The sequence below is a fragment of the Macrotis lagotis genome, chromosome X, assembly GCF_037893015.1.
Source record: "Macrotis lagotis isolate mMagLag1 chromosome X, bilby.v1.9.chrom.fasta, whole genome shotgun sequence".
Classification (NCBI taxonomy): domain Eukaryota; kingdom Metazoa; phylum Chordata; class Mammalia; order Peramelemorphia; family Peramelidae; genus Macrotis; species Macrotis lagotis.
The window spans coordinates 21,202,973-21,224,609 of NC_133666.1; the positions used below are offsets into that span (position 1 = coordinate 21,202,973).

General features: G+C 35.8%; 1 protein-coding gene across 6 annotated transcripts in view; it reads right to left on the minus strand.

Moving 5' to 3' along the window:
- The window catches only part of TENM1 (teneurin transmembrane protein 1), a 1,637,812-nt gene that overhangs the window by 232,469 nt on the left and 1,383,706 nt on the right, over positions 1 to 21,637 (minus strand). For all 6 annotated transcript variants that reach the window (XM_074202813.1, XM_074202814.1, XM_074202809.1 and 3 more), the window contains 2 exons: positions 7,074 to 7,273; positions 5,488 to 5,698 (listed from right to left, as the gene is read on the minus strand). In XM_074202813.1, the coding sequence (XP_074058914.1) occupies positions 5,488 to 5,698; positions 7,074 to 7,273 (411 nt within the window). The remainder of the gene's footprint in view (positions 1 to 5,487; positions 5,699 to 7,073; positions 7,274 to 21,637) is intronic.

Genomic DNA, 21,637 nt, shown 5'->3' on the forward strand with positions numbered 1-21,637 from the left:
AAAGCTTTATTTTTTTCTAATTACCCCACAACTACCAAAGTATTGATTCTTTAAACGCAGAGCTTATAGAAAATACCTAGTTCTGCAACCTTTCTCCGTTTTTTGAAATGCATCCAAAATAGCAAAAGACATGCCTATTTGAAGACTTTTACCAGATGCCATTTTATTTCAAGATGACAGACTGAATTAGGTATTGAAACTAAACTATATCTTGATACCTTTTAGTATTAAACCAAAAAGGGGCAAAAATTCTTCCATTCCTTAGTAAATATGCATCCACTTCATTTTGTTATTTGATATTACAAAAAAGTGCTGTTACAAATGCTTTGGTACAGATAAAGAGACCTTTCTCTGCTCTTTGGTACATATTCTCAGTAGTGAGATCAAGGAATAAGAATAGTTTGATCACTTTTCTATTGTTTTCCAGATTGATTGGATCAGGTCACAGCTCCTCCAAAAATTCTTTAATGTGCCTGTCTTCATGAAGCCACTGGAATAACTATTTCAAGGCTTTTGTCATCTGTATTGAATTGCTAGGGATGATAGTGGCAATATCTCAATCGCTATGCAAATTAGGCCAGTTTTTTGTTAAAAAAATATTGTGCCTGTGGCAGCTAGGTGGTGCAGTGGATAAAACACTGACCCGGCAATCACAAGAACTAGAGTTCAAATCTGACCTTAGACACTTAAAAAAATTACCAAACTATGTGAACTTGAGCTAATCACTTAACCCCAATCACCTTGCAAAAACCAAAAAAAAAAAAAAAAGAGTATTATGTCCTTCCTTTCGACTTAGTTGACCCAGGAAACTAAAGACTTAGACTATTAATCCTTTCTTGGTTGCCTATACAACAAAGAAGGCAGGAAGAATTCCAGGGGCCATATGATGCCTGACCAATCCATTGCCAAGGGTCATTCAGGCAAATGAGATGAATCAACTTGAGGTGTCTGCAAAGTTTTTTCTTGATGAATGTTCTCTTCTTGTTATTGAAAAGTTAATTTCTTTTTGCTGAGGTTTAGATGATCTTAAGCATCTTAAAGTAAGTATCTTACTTTACTTACTTAAGTAAATTTAATTCTTAAAATAAATATCTTAAGTAAGATATTTTATGCTAATATCAACTCTAAACTATAACAGAATTGGCCTGAATTAGGTCCAACACAGAATACTGGCTGTGAGGTGAAATCTCAGTTGTTTTAGTTATTTGCAATTATCTGATTAATACTGATTTGGAGAATTTTTTTACATATTGATAGTTTGCAAGTTTTCTTTTGAAAAATATTTGATATGCTTTGATCATATATCTACTGGGGAAACATTAGTTTCAACCCTCTATATAGCTTGGACCTGAGACCTATGAGGGAGAAATTTGAGGCAAAGGGCTTTTTCTCCATTCAAGAGGTTTCTTTTTAGTTTTGTCTAAAACACATTTTTATTTTACACAAAATTCTATTTTGTTATTTCCTCTCTTCATTATTGCATTTTGAATTGCTCCCCAAGCCATAGATCTAAAAGATGTCCTCTTCTGTTTACTAATTTTTTCTTTATGTCACAGCATTTTACATTAATAATATTCATCCATTTGGAACTTTTTTAGTACATGATGCTTGATGTTGGTTTAAACTAATTTCTGCCCAAGAAAACCAGTCCTTGTTCATGATGGGATCCTTTATATGTACAAGGATATTTAAAGCAACTCTTGCTTTTTCTGGTGGCAAGGAACGGGAAACAGAGGGGATGTCCATCAGTTGGGGAAAGGCTGAACAAATTGGATGTGATTGTGATGGAATGCAATTCTTCTATAAGAAATGATGAGTAAGATGCTCAGAAAAACCTGGAAAGTCTTACATGAGCTGATGCAAAGTGAAATTTACTGTGTACAAAGTAACAGCGGTATTATAAGATGATCAGCTGTGAATGACTTATCTTTTCTCAGCAATATTGTGACCCAAGATAACTCTGAAGGACTTAGGATGAAGGATATGATCCATCCCCAGAAAAAGAGCTCATGGGATTTGAATACAGATTCAACCATTCTTTTTTATTTTATTTTTCTTAAGGTTTCTTTTTTTTGGGGGGGGGCTCTATGTTTTCTTTTATAACATGATTATTATGGAAATGTTTTAAATGACTCCACTTTTATAACCTATATCAAATTACTTGCTTTCTCAATAGGGAGGGGAGGTGGAAGGAAGGGAGGGAATTTGGAATTCAAAATTTTAAAACTGAATGTTAAAAATTGTTTTAGGGGTGGCTAGGTGGCGCAGTGGATTAGAGCACTGGCCTTGGAGTCAGGAGTACCTGAGTTCAAATCCGGCCTCAGACACTTAATAATTACCTAGCTTTGTGGCCTCGGGCAAGCCACTTAACCCCATTGCCTTGCAAAAACTAAAAAAAAAAATGTTTTAACATGTAACTGGAGAAAAATAAAATACTAAATAAATGGATTAATTAATAAAAGACAATGGGGTCCTTTCTTCATTTATTTTTGTTCTTGTGTTTATCAATCACTGTGCTACCTTATTAAACTGCCTTTGGACTTGAATTATCTAATTGTTTACACACAGTACCATCTCTTGATTTCTTTTAGAAACTAACTTCTCATACAGGCTAAATTGTTTGTTTTTGTTAACTTTCAGTTGAAGAACTACTAATACAACTCCATTAACTTAGACAAACCATACAAGAATATTTTCTTGATATACATATATATACACACACACACACACACACACACACATATATCTTGAAAAGTTTCTTCATTAATTTCTAAAATATTCATAATCTCTTCTACATCTCCCCAAATAATATTTAAGTGCTGACCATATTCATGCCATCTGTTAATGTTCTCAGTCATTTCTCATTTTTACATAAATGTTTTCATCTAGTCTCAGTCTACTGAGGTATAGTTGCCCATTTCAAGTCTTGGTAATTTGGTGCCTGTTGGTCCATGCTGTCTATCATGTTTAAAATTCTGAATATTTGTTTTAATAATAGACTTAAGACGGACTCAACATGTTGAAAATCTACTTAACATAAACATAAAATAGGTTATATTTTAAATGATAGAAAACAACTAAATATCAATACAGGAATCTTGTCTATTTTACATACGTCAGATCACCAAGAAGACAATGATATGGGAAATTAATAGGGAACATTTAATAACTAAATAATTGGCACTGTTAATTCACAGGCAACTCTATGAACAGGAACCCTGCTCTATTAAGGTAGATCAATGAAATTCTGAAATTTGCATTTTCAGAGATTTGCTTGAGACAGAGAGGTAAAGTGATTTGGCCAGGGTCACAAAACCACCATATGTGTTACAGAAGAAATTGGAATTCAAGTCTTCTTGACTTTGAGGTTGGTTCTCTTTCCACTGTGCCAACCTGCTTATAAAATCATATACTCCTGATTTCAATTTTAATTCTGCAGCTTACACCTTTGAAAGACAATCCCAGTGAAATGCAATAGTCACAATTTTTCTCATCAGAGAAGGTGACAGAACTTAGGCTTGCAGAGAAAAGACTATACTGGAACAGTGGGCTCTCTAAAGAGAAAGCAAGAGTTAGAAGGCCATTCAGAGCATATTTTAGACTGTGTTCACATTGTGGTAATGAATTGGAAATATTGGAAAGAGGTGGGAGTATGGGGGAGGGAGGTGACAAAGGAGAGTGATGTAGCTAGCTTCACCAGTACTTTAAAGTTGCCCCATTTCTGATTTCCTAGGAGAAATCTTGATCTCTCATCATGTGTTTGCATGATCAAAGAAGAATAGTAATAGAGCTCTTCCACTGGGAACTTCTCTTTTGAGTCTAGGAAGATGGCAGAGCAGAGGAAAAAAATTTGAAATATTCTTTTTTCTTGTCTTCTAACTTAGCAAACAAGTATTTGTCTTTCAAGGATGTGAGATCAGTGGTGTTTTCCTCTAGGAAAAAAAATTCATTAGTACCTTGTTATTGGCTTTCTTAATACTTTCTGGGTAACTTTGATAATGTGATGGCTAAAACTCCATTTTTTCCTGGTTCCAGTTCTCTAATATTATGGAAAAATAGAATAGAATCATTAGGAAAAGCAGATGGCCTAGCCATTCACAGTCAACCCAGTTTGCTAAACATCTGTTTGAAGGAACTAAGAAAAGGATAAAATCCTAGAGTAAACAAGGCAGCTGTAATGTTTTTTCTCTTATTTTAAAAATGTTTCTAGTGTTTCAAGACATTTCATATAATAGTACATAGTGTCCGTGAGTTCTTTACCTTAAGGTCCTATTTAGTTTTAATCCTTTTTTAGTTCTATAAAGCATCATGTTAATAAAAAAAAAACTAGTGTGACATCACTCAGTCACATCACGTGAACACCTGAGTATAGAGATTTGCTTACATTGAACTTAAAAGCTTTAAACAGTAAAAAAAGAACAATTTAGATTCTTTTCAAGCCAAGAAAACATTCTCCTATTTTTGGTTTTGAACAATAGCACCACCAACAACCGAACCTTGAATAGCTCACATCATCTGTAAAAGTACTATTCTAATTCCTCTGATTACATTGTGCTGGGGCTTAGATAGGTCTAGTCTCAATTCTTCATAAAAAAATCTGTAATGCTATCCTTATAGTATTTTAAAATGATATTTGAATCAATAATTTAAAAAATCAATTCCAATGCAATTTAAGCATTTATTAAAGTGCATGTGATACAAAGAAAACGTTTTGCTCTCAGGCAGTCTCTATTCTACTTGGGGGAGGGCAATATGACATATGCACAGAAAAGAAAATGTGACATACGTGCATATATGAAGAAAACAACAAAATTTAAAAAGGACTCAATCATTACTAATTGGGGTATGAGGGATAGAGAGGAGAAGATAAGGAAAGGCCCCACACATAGGTGGTGGCTCTTGAGTTGAGCCTTCAGTGGAGGAAGAAATGCTAAGAGGTAGAAATAAGGTGGGAAGGAAATTTCAGGCATAGGGATATAATGTAGTGTACAGGGGAATAATGAATTTAGAATACAGAGTGATGGGGGAACAAAGAAATATTATTCTGTGAAGGTATTTTATGACCAGATTATAAAGAGCTTTAAATGACAGATGGAAGTATATCTTATTCAAGGGGCAGTAGGGAGCCATTGTAGCTTCTTGAGCAGGGTGGTAACAAGGAACAAGGTCACATTTAAATTTTCAACTTTGTTTATTAGTATAACTCCAGAATTAATATCTTCCAATTAGTCATTCCTAATGAAAGCTTCCCACAAAACATGAATGACTGTTTTTAAACAATGCAAACACAATATAGATCTCTCAAAAATGATCCATTCTGATTTCAAGACAGAGTGACTATTATATAAAAATGACATTAATATGCTACTAAAATGATGACTTTCTAAAGATTTGATGTACATATCTATATCTATATATATCTATATATATCTATATATATCTATATCTATATCTATATCTATATATCCTCATGTGTATGCATCTTACCAATTGCTGAAGTTAATACAAACACTTGTTCCATCTTTTTTCCATCATTGTAGAAAGCCAGGTACCAAGCCCCTTGATCCATGTACTCAATGAAACCTGTCTCCTGCAGGGAGGTTAAAATCAGGTTTCTTGGACTATGCTGTGAATCCTCAGAGTTCTTGGAATCCTGTTTCTGGAGCTGTTTTCCATCCATCAGTTTTACAAAATCAAACTACAAAGACAATGGAAACAAATGAGTCGTTAAAAATGTTTCACAATTAAAAAATGTATTTCAAAATCTACAATGATCCCAAGATTTCCTATTTTATACTTATTTGCTCCAGAGAAGACAGAAAGGATCAGTGGGCTGAACTTGCCCTGGGAACTAGGAAGATGGGGTCAAGTCTTGCCTTTCACCCTAGGCAGGCACTCCCCTTCTCAGCAGAAACCCAAGCCACTAAGCCTTTTAATTACACAAGAGGTACCAACTTGCATGGGGAGAGAGAGGACACTCAGTGGAAGTTTCCTGTACCAGTGAAATCACAAGTCTGGTCAAAAAAAAAAACAAAACAAAACCAAAACTCTGCTTTCAAAGGGGGAGCTTAGATTATTAGACTTCCAACCCTCTCATTTGATAGATGAAGCAACTGAAAATCACAGAGAGGAAATGATTAGCTTGAGGCTGCACAATGAGTCAGTGGCAAGTCTTGAAGTTTTTTTAATGCAATGTAGGCATCAAAATGACACATACGTCCTTCTTTCAGAATATAAATGTTTCACTTAAGCTAGATTTCCAATCCCTTCCTGTTCTTAGTTGAGGAAAAGAGCCTTAGTCCCTAGCAGATTTCTGGTAGATTTCGGGTGAAGAAAATTTCTTGTCTGGTGATCCCTAGAAACCCCATTTTCCCTCATTTTCCCTGCCCTTCTTAGTAGGATTCTGAAGATGGTCTATAAGAGATGAAGGAAAAGAAGAGAGATATAAGGAGCTAAGCATACTAAAAACAAGGAAATAGATAGTTGTATAAAAAGGAATTTTTATACCTTGGGCAAAAACCAATAGCCAACCAATTCCTGACCTTCTATACAAAGAAATCAGCAACAATAGGAGGCCTGTTTCTCTATGGTTTTCTAAATTAAGACAATTAACCAGATGAAGATGGTGCCCTGGCATGGCTTTTGGACTGGAAGTTACATTAAGCATTCCCACATTGTGCTCAGGGCCATAGAATCAAGCACTAAACTCTTGGAATCAGGATTGAAGTTCTTAGGATGGTTTCCCATGCTACTTCTTCTGACTCTGGAGAATATTATTCATGATCTTTTTTTTTTTATTAGTGTGATAGGTGAACATTGGAAAGATTTGTTCATGTTTATGTTTTATGTCATCAACTTCACTCTTGACTCTCAGTTACCTTGTAAGTCACCTATCACGAACTTTTCATTCTGACCTCATATAAAAGAAGACCACTCCAACCAATCAAATGATTTGGAGGAATGCGTTGTCTAATTATGTTTATTATAGTGAGGGGTATGCCGTGCAAGGAAACCTCACTAGCCTATACCAAAATCACTCCATCCCAAAGAAACCATCAATAGTAACAAATTACCTGCGTATGAGTAGGTGGAATGTTTCTTCTTCCATAAATTCCCAACAAAGAGTCCTTGGCCAAAGAAATATTAAATTTCAGATAGATTGGATGATGAATCATGATCTGAAAACGCCAGAATAAGCCAGGTGGGATGGTCTGCATGACTTGTGCTCCAATGTCAACTTCTCCTGTGTCTATAGCTCGTCCCTTCTGAACCACTGGAATTAAAGAAACAACAAAATAAAGTTACATTTTAAGACTAAAATAGATTCATAAAATCAATTTTTCCTCACATGAAGTTTCATGCTTACCCCAACTTGCACTTACAAAACTAATTCAATGTTAAGAAATGTAGACTTATAGATGCAGTTTACCTTTTCTGGTTCCCTTTTCATTTTTTTAATGAGAGTTAGACCAGTAATTTAGATTTTTAATATATCTAATCATATAGCAAAAGTCCACATCTGAGTAGGTCATTCCCAGGGTCACGAAGCACATTGCCTCAAAGATAAAAAAAAATAAAAACAAAAAAGGCCTTTTTTTTAGACATTTGAAACAAATTGACTTCATCATTCCATGTTCCAGAAAAAAGTCTAGTTGCTGTTTCTGTCATAGTACTATCATAAGTATCTGTGCCTTTTCATAATGTTCTTAATATCTGGAAGAGATTTCCTCTTTACCTTTTCCTCTAGGTATCTCTATGTAAGAGATAGGGGGAGGGTGCCTACTGAATCAATAATTCTATCTCACTTAAAGTAACTACTTGAATCAGAGGGAGCATCACTATTGAAGTGATCAATGAAAAGCATTAAATTAGGTGTGAAAAATTCTCAATCAGTGTGGGAAGAGTAAAAGACATTGGATGAAATGAAATAATACTACAGAGAAAGTATATTAGGATTGGTTGAAGAGACTCAGCCATGTCCTTTGAGTCCTTTTATAAAATAATAATAATAAACTAGTTTACAATCTAAGCATTCCAGATTCTAGGAGTCCAAAGGAAAGAACAGTCCAGTCAAGACCCTGAGAGAAAATCACTTGAGCAGGGACTGGGTAAGGGAGGGTATAAGAGCCTCTATCTCTTTATGTACTTTACTTCCTTGACAATGGATGATACTGTGAACTTTGGAAAATTCAAAAGATTTTGGACTTCCCCTGAATGACCTACCAGTATCCTTGGAAGCGATGACAGAAGTGGTTAAACTGGGAGCTGAGAACAATCTAGACACATTGAGAAAGATTACTTGAGGACTCTACTAGGAGACCAGTAGAAAACCTCACTAAGAAGGGAGAAAATGACTTGGAGCAACAAGTATTTTGAGTTATGTCTTTATTATGTAAATTCTCCAAACCTGAGACAACTTTACCCTCAATTCTGTATGAACTCACAGGCACGCAAACCTCTTTTATGGGACAATCACTGTGAAAAGCACACCAATGGTTTCTAATTAATAATGGTACCAGAAGAAAAAAAAAACCCTTTAATTCTCAGTAGGCTAATGTAAATACATATGGAATTAACCAACCAACTTAGATTACAAAAGGCGTATCAAGAACATGGAAAGAAAAGCAGGTGATGAATACACAAAAGAATATACAAAGAAAGATGAATGCAAACAAACATGGCATGGTGCTAAAAGAATAGTATTAGGAGTGCTAAAGATCATTAAAACTAAAGGCAGTCAAAGAATACTGAAGACAACCACAAAAAAGTTTTTGTTTAAGTGAAATTTGGGGAAAAATTCGAAGAAATGATAGAAGCACGACTCAAAATGGAATGCTGATAATAGAATTCAGGGAAGAGAAACCTACTCAATTTATTTTCCTTCTTTTCTCCATGGAGGAGAATAATATTTGGATTAGAAAGACTCGAACATAAGTAGCTATTAGGGAATTGACAAATTTTGTTTTGACACAGCAGAAATATCTAAATGAACATACAAATTAGCAACTAAGTACATTTGCAAAGAACTGAGTAAAACAAATGAGTGATTGCTACCAGTGGTACAGGATGCTTTCTATTTATAATTTGTGGCTTGTTATCAAAAAAGCAAGAGCATGTATAGTTTTTTAGATTGAATTTTATTTTATTTTCATTTCTAAATTCTCTCATTTCTCCCTCTACTTCAAGAAATTAAAAAAATAATTACAAATATGAAGTAAAACAAATGATCACAGAAGGAAAGTCAAAGTCCTATTGGACTCTGACTTTGGTCAGGCCAGATCCAGCAATAGTGTGAGTCATTTCTGGGAACCACATTATAAAGCTGACATTGATAAATCATAGACTACTTTCTTTTGTTTTTGCAAGACAATGGGGTTAAGTGACTTGCTGAAGGTCACATAGCTAGGGAATTATTAAGTGTCTGAAGACTAATTTGAACTCGGGTCCTCCTGACAACAGGGCTGGTGCTCTAGTTGCCCTGAAATCAAAGACTATTAAGAGAAGAGAAACCAGGATGCTGAAAGGTATATGACGAATTGTTAAAAGAATTGGCTGAGTTGGGAGAAGGTTAGACGTGGGGTTGGGGGAGAAAGATGCAATATTATAGTTTTCTTGGAGTATCTGAATGACCGTCACATGCAAGAGAAATTAGATTTACTTGACTAGATTCAAAGAAGTAGGAGCAGTGGGTGGGAATCTGAGAGAGGCTGGCTTAGAGTCAAGGTAAGCAAAAGCTTCCTACCAGTTAAAGAGATTCCAAGATGAAATGGACCAAGGAAATGGGTTGCTCTTCCCTAGCAGTCCTCAAGCAAAATCTGGATGACCATTTGTTATAAACATGGTTCTTGGTTAGGCACAAATGGGGACGAGATGGCTACAAAGGTCCCTCCCAATGGGGAGATTTTGTGTTTCTGCAATTTCTACACCTACAGTAGTTTTAAAAGTCTCTTTCCTTTATGTTCACCCACTATAAAATTAACAGCCCATTAAGAACCATACCTGCAGTGGCTTTATGCAGAGGCTGCTGCCCTGTAGCTTTTAACTCAGTGAAATACTGACATTATTGCTTTTCGTGTTAAGGCCAAGAGTAATAACTATTTTAACAATGTCCCCTGTTAACAGTGTTAATAATAGATTTCAAATGCAATTTTGAACATAATTATGTATGACAGGACTCATAATTTTGTGGAATTGGCATTTAGAATAATACCTGCCCTTTGAGGTAAAGCAATGTTCAATTGAATATGTTTAAAGCTATAAGATAAGGCTGTTATTTTTCACTAGAAGCTACTTTTTCCTTTTGGGAGAGAAATAGCAGTTGTGACCTGAAAGCATTACTTTCTATTCTCAATCTACTCAGGGCTTTAGAAAGTGAGGACAATGTGCCTTAGGAACAAAATCGTAAAGATAAATACAATTATAAATCTAGGTACCACAAACATTGCTTTGAGCTACTTAGAGTCTTTATTAAAGTCACTATCAAGGAAATAAGCAAATCAGGGTAACTGCTTGTTTGAGGGACTCTCTTGTCTCTGGCATTAGGGCTTTCTTTTTTCATGTGCTGTCTAATTTGTCAGTTGAAAGATAAAGTTCACCAAGTTAAATGGTGCCCAAAGAAACTCTTCAAGAGGAGTGGGGTTGGGAGAACTCGATCATCACCATCAGTAAGGATCCATTGATCACCTAATATGTACAAGTCATTCTACAGAGACAGATTTCTGTCCTGTGTTCTTAACTTGGGTCCCTTGGGCCCTAATGAGTCTTGCTGATAGATTGCAGGGAGTCTGTGACCTCAGACGAGAAAAAAACTCATTAACTTCTGATTCTGCGTTTTATTCAATTATGAAAACAGATAACAAACCATTATTCTGAGGGTGAGGCAGGAGATTCATCAGACTGTCAAAGGGATTCATAGCACCAAAAACAAATCTGAGAAGTCAGTACTTGCCCGACTAGTAAATTATCTATTTCTTGACAAGACAGGTGTGCCAAGATATGGACAGACGATGCTACTCATGTCAATTAAAGAAAGAAACTAAATGTACTGGTAAGAGTGATGGTTCTCTGAAGAATTCTCTAGGCTATATGAGAGAAGAGACACAGGAAGGGGTACGCCTCCTGGGCCCTTTTACCTTCAGTACTGCATGCATCAGAAAGAGACAGCCTGCTATTAAGTCATCTTCCCAAGATCTTTTTCTATCATTTTCTCAATTAGCTTATGAATTGGACTGTTGTAAATTTGAATGCATCTCTTATTTTATTTCATTTTTCACAGTTTTACTTAGTGGGGGGAAAACTGAAGTGGAAAGAAATTATATACAAAACAAATCCTCTAGAAAGGTATTTTTATGAAAAATTTCAGACAACGAAGTGGAAACATTTTACTTCACTTTATCTAGTCATCTGATCTTTTCTTTATGAACTGATGAGGAAATAGTTAAAAAATATTCAAGTTTCTTTTGTCTTTTCATCTCTGTTTTTGCTATTCCATAGAAATAGTCTTTTTTTTTCTCCTGGGTAAGCATATACCAAAGCATTGAGAGTCTGTGATCATGATCTTCCAGAGGCCCACACCAACTTTTTTCATATGTTATAACACAGTCTGGGAGGCCCTCACCAGTCATCCTGACCTATGTCTTGCCACCGAATTGTGATGACTCTGGAGGAGGGAGTAAGTTTGATGTCTTTGTAGAACTGTGCCTCACTGAAGTCCAATTCCAGGCAAGAAATCACTCTCCTGATGCCATTGGTACTCTTTGAGAATGAAGACCAAACAACAACATGAACCAAGGAAAGCCTCAGTAAGTCGACAAATTGGATAATGGAAAATAAAGAGGAAGTGGCTTGATTACTCCTCTGCAGAGTTACAGGGCTGATCCTGTCTACGTCTTCTGTGTGTGTGTGTGTGTGTGTGTGTGTGTGTGTGTGTGTGTAGTTTTTTGCTCGTTATCTCTAATCATTAGGCGGTAAGTTCCCTGAGATCAGATTATCCTTTGCTTTTCATTCTATTTCATGAACTTAGGGCAGTGTCTGTCGCATAGTAGGAGCTGAATAAATGTTTGATGTCTTGATCTCTTGATGGTCTTTACTTTCAGAAGCACCAGAAACAAAGTCAAAGTTTCTCATCAGCAAAGCTGTGGTATTTACTTGAGTGCAGTTATTGAGACTGTCGAAAGTACTTTTATTAAATTCACAAAAAGTGATTATGTTCCATTCAAACCATTATTTATTCAATATTTCTCCCTTATGGAAACATTATAATCATTTGATGAAGAGTAGTGTCTCTCAATAGAAGACATAGCCCAACCTACCCACATCTCCTCATCCTAGACGATTTTTATCCACAGCTTCAAAAGAAGACGTATCCCTTCCTTCTAATTTTCACCATTTTTCAAATTAAAAATGCAGCACTCAGGCTGTTGACATGTTATCCCTCAGCATCGCTACAGCCCACATCCGTTTCCATTCACACATCTCTCAATATTTTCTACAGCTTTCTGAGCACAAATCATTGTTGGTAATATGTTCTCCATTTCATTTTGAATAGCTTGCAAATTTGATTCTATAGAGAGTATGAGATTTCAAGACTGACAGTAACAAAGAGTCATAAGGAAGAATACTGGTACTAAGAAGAGCTTTTATTTGTTAGTTGTGGTCAGAAACTTATGGACAGAGTTGTGCAATTTTCCAAATCCAATTCATCTCTGTCCCTAATTCAACTCTTGGCTCTCTAATTCAATTCCTGTTCAGTATACATCTCCAATGCTTCTCAAAGACACCTAAGTTTATGGATTAAACTCATATCATATTCCAGGAAAGAGACACATTAGTCATCCACTTGGTTTTTCTTATGTGGATCATTAAGCTATATTGTCTTAAATGATAATCACTTAGAAAGCAGTATGGTACTATAAGGGAAAGGGAGAATCAGCCTTTCTATATAGTATATACTATGTGGTAGTCACTCTGTTAAATGCTTTACAAATACCTCATTTGACTCCCCACACAATTCTGTGAAGTAATGTTATAACCTCCCCCTCCCATTTTAAAGTTGAAGAGACTGAGACAAACAGAGCTTAATGAATTTTCTCATGATCACACAGCTATTAAGTGTCTGAGTCGGGAACTAACTCCAGGCCCAGCACTCTACCACTGTATCACTGTATCACCTGACTGTATTTAGGTGAAAGGAAATGATTCCAGTTTCTAGTTCTGCCACTTACTAGCTATGTGACTGTGGGCACATCACTTAACATCTTTGGGTCTCAGTTTCCATAAGCTCAAAATGAAGGGAGTGGTTTAGATAATTTCAAAGTTCCCTCCCAGAAACAACTATAGTATATTGTTTTGTCTGACAGTTATTTTTAAGTATTGAATATATCTCTCTCTGTCCCCTAAACTAGAATGAAAGCTCCTTGGGGTCAGAGGCACTGTGGAAATTTAAATACATCAGAGGAGCATCAGAGGAGATCTCTCTAGCATTAGGCAATCTCTCCTCTATTTGCTACATGAAAATGGCAAATGCTTTTGGCAAGCACATACTGCCAAAATATGTCTTGCCTGGCATTCATCATGTGGTCTGTGAAAACAGAGCTTCCTATTAGGGAATCTTAGAATATTTAACATATACAGAGCAAACACTAGTTACATCATCGCTTTGATTGTTTAAATTTGCTACACCAGAATCAAATGCTTTAAAAAATGTCAACAAACAATACAGAGAGATCGTATTTTCTACACTTTTCAGTCAACTATGTGACGGAAGAGACACGATTGCCTCTACAAGATCGCTTGCAAAAATTTGCCTCTTCATTTCTCTTCTTTCCATCAAGGGTATCTTGATGTGTGTGGATCACAGGGATGCTCCCTATCTTCCACACACTGTTTTGCATGATAGTTTCCAGCACAGAGGAAGCATGTACTGATTGCTAGCCTGCCCTACTACAAATGAAATCTTGATGAAGGCAAAGAATGGATCTTATCTGAATTTTCAACTCTTCTCTGTGCGGAGCAGTGTTCCATAGTGGCCCACTCACAGCAAACAAACATAGTGTGTTTGTTGATGTTGAGTAGGTTGTGGATGCATGTATCCACACTTTCTTTCTTTCCAACTTAAAATGTTCCTTGAAATTGCCTAATTCAATGTCAAGCTCTCTAAATAACTGGAAGCTTAATGATTCTTTCCAATGGTTACCTTGGGCTAAGTAAAGTACAATGGAACTTTGGGGTGGGGGTGGGAGAGGGAGAGGGAGGCGGGCCCGAAGATAGTGGCACACGGTAATTAAAACTTTAATTATAAGGTTTTATTGCAATAACTATAAGGTCAAGGACAAAGTCCTGCATCTAAGCATCCTGGATAGTCTTCAAACACATTTGAAATTCCATAAAATTAACCCAAGCTAAGGAGGTACTTACTTTAGGGAAAGATGAAGTAAAGATATATAAACATGCATTTTCAAGGCCCTGCTTTTTCTGAACATAACACAAGTTTCACTGTGAGATATTCCAATGACAAAGAACTTAAAAAAAAGCATTCTATTTGACTCAGTGGTTTATTTTAGTGTTAAGTACCATTAGTTTATCTGCTGCTTTCCTAACAAATGATTGGTGTCAGAAAAAGGGTACTAGGTAAAGGCAAGAATTCACCCAGTACTCAGAGATCAAAAGAAGGCAGCAAAAACCTACATGACTACTGACATGACCTTAGGTAATATCTTTAATTGTATGTCATTTTCCTAAATGTGCAAGTAGGTTATTAACTCACTTCTCAATGATTCTGGGATAGACAATCCATTCTGGGGATTATTTAGGGTTTTTGCCTTTGCTCATTCCATCTAAGAGTAGATGGAAATATTAAAGGAAGTACTAGGTGATTTGCAAATAGTTGTTGGGACATGATGAAAATCTGAATGAAAGAAATAGAAAATCAGATAATGTTCTTACATGTTGGCATCTACCGAATGATATAAATTAGGAGAGATTATCCGTGTAGCTGTGGATTTCCATATTTGTGGATCTGTCCCTTATTAGTACAGATAATAGGGAGCTACACAGAAATTTGTGCGAGTGATTTGAATACTAGGGCTTTTGAAAAATATCTATTGTTTTCCAGTTTCCATGTAGAAGCTCAGACACCATTGTACAAGGCCTCTCAAAAACCCCAATCCTAGTTAAGAGTTCTATTCTCTCAATTGTATTTTGAACTCAAAGCATTTCTTTTCTATTTAAATTCCAGTGTAATAACTACCTTGTTCACTAACAAGCTTTTGGGTTTCTTAGGTTTTTTTTGGTATAAATCATTTAGTAACACTAAAAATAAAGACCCCAATATTAAATATTTCATGATTAGAAGTAAGGACCTACACAGTAAGATGCCAATTAGCTTTGTAGAAAAGTTTCTCTATATTGATTATTTGTGTTCCTTGAAACCATCAATCCCCTGAAATTCTACTGATAAGTAGTATCATCATAAAAAGCTTATCTTTTTCACAATGGCTAATCAAGAATATATTAAAATGAATGCTCATGGTCATGGGTCAATGTATAAATGAATTTCCTAATGCGAAGCATAAAAAGGTAAATTTGACCTCATTATGTATGGGGAAAACCTGATGGGATGATACCCAGGACTAGAATATGACTCATGGAGGAGCTACTTTATTCAAATGAGTGGGATAAATAAAAGGAGTGAGGACAGAGGAGTACCACTGAATAATGATAAAATATATTCATTTGAGGGGCAGCTAGGTGGCCCCCTAGATAAAGCACTGGCCCTGAAGTCAGGAGGACCTGAGTTCAAATTTGACCTCAGACCCTTAATAATTACCTAGCTGTGTGACTTTGGGTAAGTCACTTTAACCCCTTTGCCTCACAAAACTCAATATATATATATATGAGTAAATACAGGAAATAGTTGGAAGGGATTAATGGTATAGAGAATAATTTTGGTGATAATGAGAAATAGAAGAAAGTAGTACTATTGTCACTGGAGCATACTATAGATCACCTAGACAGAAAGAAGAAAGATGAGTTGCTTAGGAAAGAGATCCTAAGTCTGATCCAGAGGCATGATACAGTAATGACAGTTGATTTGAATTACACAGTTACCTGCTAGATTTCTTTCTTTCTTTCTTTCTTTCTTTCTTTCTTTCTTTCTTTCTTTCTTTCTTTCTGTCTGTCTGTCTGTCTGTCTCTGTCTCTCTCTCTCCTTCCCTCCTTACTCCTCCTTAAAAGTTACTAATTTAATTTCTGCACTTGCCTCAATGCTATTTCAATTCTTCAAAAGCTTGAGGAACCAATGAGGGGCTTCTAGGTATTCACACCAAAAAAAGGGTAACCAGTTGCAAACCTGAAAGCCAAGTGAGCTTAAAATTCATGATAGAAAAAGAGAAGAAAGCTGGGAATAGTCTGATGTAGACACTTTGAAAGAAGAAAGAGAAATAATCACCCTATATTTTGAGAAAACAGTTATTTCAAAGGTCTCAGAAAGATAGGTAGGATCTCATGGACTATAAATTTCCACAGAAAAAACTCAAATTCTAAAGACACAAAGTGAATCATTTCTATGAAGAGAAAAAATAGAGTTGTCTATTGAAATGAATGTGGATGGTGCAAGAATTCAACAACCAGCTTAGCTTTAAAACAGCCTATTCAAAAGAGAGGATAAGAGCAGTATTCAAAGAGCAAGGAACAGACAGAAGGCAGAGAGGCAGAGCTGCTCAACTCTTATTTTCTCTGAATAGAACAAATATGGCTGACCGGGAGTTGATATCAAAGATAAATAATAAGACTGAAAGAGACATTGAACAGCCCTTGATGAGTTCAGGTTCTCTAGCTCAAATTTCCTAGAATACTGAATAAAAGTAATAACTAAAGCCCTGCCAGTGATCTTTGAAATATTGTGAAAAATTATAGAAATACTGATCAATAGAAGAACACATCTTTTCAAAAGGGACAAGAATGGAGTAAGAAAATATTTAGCCTGTGACTTTGACTTTACCAACAAAATTCTACAATGTATTAATGAAATTTGGATTGGATCTAAGGAAATTATTGCAAAATAGAACTGGTTGTATTGTGAGACAGTAAGTAACCCATAATTACTTTCTGGGGTAGAACGTAGAGGAATTCTTGCTTAGGTAGGGTTTTAAGTGATAATGAGAAAGACGCCTACTGTTCCGGACCGGGGAGGTTGACAATCTTGTTGCTCTTTGCTCTGGTCAGAACATCTTTGCGGCACCATATTCAGTTGTGGCCTCTCTGCTTTTGAAGAAACACCAATAATCAAGAGTATATTCAGAGTAAGATAATCAGCATAGAAAAGAACCTTGTAGTTAAGACAAATGAAAATTAATTGAGGGAGCTATGGTTGTTGAGCCTAGAGAAGATCTGGGAAAAGGTATGATTACTCTAAGTACTTTAAAATCTGTCACATGAAAGGAAGATTATATTTGGATCTAGAGAAAAGAATTAGGAGAAATGGGTAGAAATTACAAAGATGCAGATTTAGGTTTGAGATAACCTTCCTAAGAGATCATCTGTTTCAAAGCAAAATGGGATATTTTCTAAATGAATTGCCTTTCACTCTCTTTCAAGAAAGGTAGGAAGATTTCCTGTTGGAATTCTGGCAAACGTTATGAGAGTTCCATTAGAATGCTAATCTCCTCTAATTATTTTCCCTCACCCAGACTGTGTTGCTTTCCCTCAAGTAGACTGTTTTTAGTATTATGTGAACCCATCTTTTATTGCAAACTCTATGTTTGCTTGGTATTGAGGCGATCCACTTAAGTCTTTTTCCTATAAGATCTTAGAAAACGTTTACATTTTAAATGGTTCATATTTGTAATCTGTCAATTTTCTACCCTATGGATCATTTGAAATATCACATTGTTCATTTTAGCTAATTCATATTTGAGTCCTTTTAGTTTGTTTGCTTGTTTGTTTGTTAATTTATGTTTTTGCAAGGCAATGGGATTAAGTGACTTGCCCAAGGCCACACAGCTAGGTAATTATTAAGTGTCTGAGGCTGAATTTGAACCCAAGTCCTACTGACTCCAGGGTCCGTGCTCCAGGGTCGGTGCTCTATCCACTGTGCCATCTAGCTGCCCCACTTGAGTCCTTTCAAAACATTCATGTGGAAATTCTCCTTGCAGTGCCAGTGATTTATCCACATTTATTTTCCCATCTTTGCTTAGTTCATCCTCCGTACTGATCACTCTTGGTTCTGACACCTCCAACTTGCCCATTTCCATTAAAAATCTGGTAGTGGGAATCTTCTTACTATCCTTTTGGTAAAGACAAAGATGAAAGAATGTGTTATTTTGAATCATATTTTTTCAGTTCTAAAGTTGCCCAAAGTCATCAAGGAGTCCAAATGAAAACTTATAAGACTTCTTCTCTTTTGATATTAAACCTCTGGTCTGGGAGTCCCTCTGGAGGTGGTTCCTCCAAGGCTTCTCTAGTCTGCCTAATTTTATACTCAACGTGCCACATTTGAAGGGTGCCCCTAAAGAGTTTGGCAGACAAAGGTTCCTGACTAGGAAGTTCATCACACCATTGAAATCATAGGTCTGGGGTCTCTGCTTCCCCCTCAATTTCTTTCAGTGGGTTATAAAAGAGAAAACCACAAATATCAAAGAATTTAAGTGTCCATAACATAAAGGAAGAGATATATGGTTGCGTGAAGAGACAACATATTACCAATGAAAAATGATGCATAAGAAGCACCATTACTGATGCCATCAGAAAAATGCATAACCTGAAATGGAAGTAGAACAATCATGTATCAGGAATGAGGAATAACAACCCACATGCTCCACTGGTACAAATCAAAATCAAGATATATAATAGAAAGCCTCCAGCATGTTTGGGGGATTCCTTGTAGAAGATTCATGGGAAGACTCAGATAAAGATAGCATAGAATGAGAAAATCTAATGGATTATGAGTTGTTTCAATGGAAGTCAGATCACAGGTCCAAGGATTTATTGAACTATTAAGAAAGGAAAATGCTCTGTGCAATTGCCTATTTTTCCTGTTTTTAAGCAATATGGTCGAAGAGCTCCTTGGGAATGTTCTTTTGGATTATACTTAGTTATATTAATTCCTTCTCTCTCTCTCTCTCTCTCTCTCTCTCTCTCTCTCTCTCTCTGTGTGTGTGTGTGTCTCTTTGTCTCTCTGTGTCTGTCTGTGTCTGTCTGTCTGTCTGTCTGTCTCTCTCTCTCCTCTTTCTACAACTCTGAGCCTTATTTCAAGACCCAAACTGAAACTCCAAATCCTCCCAGGAGCCTTTCCTGATTCTTCGAGACCTTAGTAATTCCTGCTTCTTCTGAATATTTGAACAATTCTCAATATACTGTCTATGCTTAGGTATAGAGACCCTTTCAGTAAGTCTATAACATCAGAAATATTTTTTTAATAATACTAAGATGTTTTCATTTATAATATGGTTTTATCTGACAAATATTTTTATTTATATATATCACATTACATATATATATGTGTGTGTGTGTGTGTGTGTGTGTATATATATATATCTCTCTATATCTATATCTATATATATATATATATATATATATATATGTATGTCTGTATATCTCACATTACCAAAACTTCTTGCAGGAAGAGGGGATCCTCAATAATTTTTAAAGTATACTGGAGTCCTGAAACTAAATAGTTTGAGAACTTCTGGCCTAAAGCATTGCACAGATCATTATAGCTACAGATTATGTTCCTATTTTTGTACAATATTGCATTTTGTTTTGTTTAAATCTTCTTTGAACAACTAATGTGTTCCATGAGTTCCATGTCTTGTACTTTTTTCTATTGTCCACAGAGCTACTAAAGATGCCTAATATATTTGTTGACTTGAAAAATACATCCTGCTTTGAATTCCAACTTCCCTTCTTTCTGCAAAAGAATGACCTTTCCCTTTCTCAGAACTCTGCACATATTCTTCCTTGTTTATAAGACTTTTCTCCCCAACCTGGCTTATGTGGTGCAGTAGAAAATGTATAAGATTTGAAGTCAAAGAATTTATATTTGAATCCCTCTCCTTTTTTAAGGTCACTAGGGAATCACTGCATATCATTGGGCTCCAGTTTCCTCCTCTATGAAATGAAAGGGCAGGAGTTGGAAGGAAAAATGTTCCATCAGATCTCAATCTCTGATTCTAAGCACTCTGATGCCCACTTGTCTGCCCTTGTTAATCCCCTTGACTTTTCTGGATCAATTGGTATTGATGTCGTTAGTCTTCCTGTAGAACTATAAGTTGGCTACATTTTTTTTTTATTCATCCAAGCTTGTAGATAGCTATTTGTTTTTGCTTTATGTCAGAAATTTAGGCCTCTTTTCTTCTACGGCCAAGGACTAGGGTCTCTATTCTTTTTGTAAACCTCTCACAAATAGTTACCAAAGAGCAGCAGCCTGGCTAACATGTTTTAGACTATGAAATTGCACTGTGCATTGTGAAATAGGAACAAAGCAAACAGAAAAAAAAAACAAAACAAATTTCTCTCCTTTATCAACTACTTCCTTCTTTCATGGAAGGGGAAACGGGGTCAGAAACAAATGCTAAGCTTATTCCCAAACATCGTGTTCACATTCAGAAGCGGTGTAATAATACATCCAGGACTTTGGTGAAGCCCTGGAATGATATTCTTGATAATTTCACCTGGGTTCAACCCTTTTTGTGAAATTTACCAAGGTTGTAGCTCCCAAAGATTTGAATTTCCAGAATTAGAAGGAGACTATCTGATGCTATCGTCAGCAGGTCTTCCTACCATAAAGACGTGGTGACCAATGCAAAGGGTGTACTTATAGATGGGTAAGAAAACAGAGGCTGAGAGGGAATCTAATTAGACTCAAGAATAGCATCAGCAGCAACATTTGGGTAAACACAAACTTGCTAAATAAATATGAGAGAGGATTATGATGATGAATAATTATTATGATGAATGAAAGGAAGTGTCATTGCACAATGGAATAACTCTTGAAAGTCATTATACCAAGAGGGGATGAAGGCTGAAAACACAAGTTAAAAAAGTTCAACAAACAAGCATTTCATAGACATTTACTATGGGCCAGACATTGTACTAGGTGTGGGAACACAAAAACAATTACTGGCCTCAAGGAGCTTACATTCTACTAACTGGTGACTTGCTGGGCTTTAGTAAGGTATTCTAGAATTAAAATGGCATCTTAAGAAAAATTTTGATGTCTAATCTTGAATAATGGTGTCACAGAACATGACTGGCTTCTCTCTTTGCAATCTGCTCAAAATATTCGAGATACCCCACATCTGATCCACTAGGAAGTTTCCTATTGGTCCACTGACTGGATGTTCATTGGGAAAAGTAAAGGAGGAGGAAGAAAATAAAACTAGTGAAACATTAAGGATATTTCACATCAATTTTTTTATGCTACATCCAAGTTTATCTTTTTAAAATCCGTTTTACAAGTCATATCACATTCTTTAGAAAAGTTTTTGTTAAAACTGAAGTATATTGATAAAATGATTTAATATTGTTACAAACAAGCTGCTACACTCTAAGTGGACCTACTCTAATCTAGTGTTAAGAAAATATACACACATATACACAGTATTGGAGGAAGAAATTCCTATCATTTGCCATCTATCTT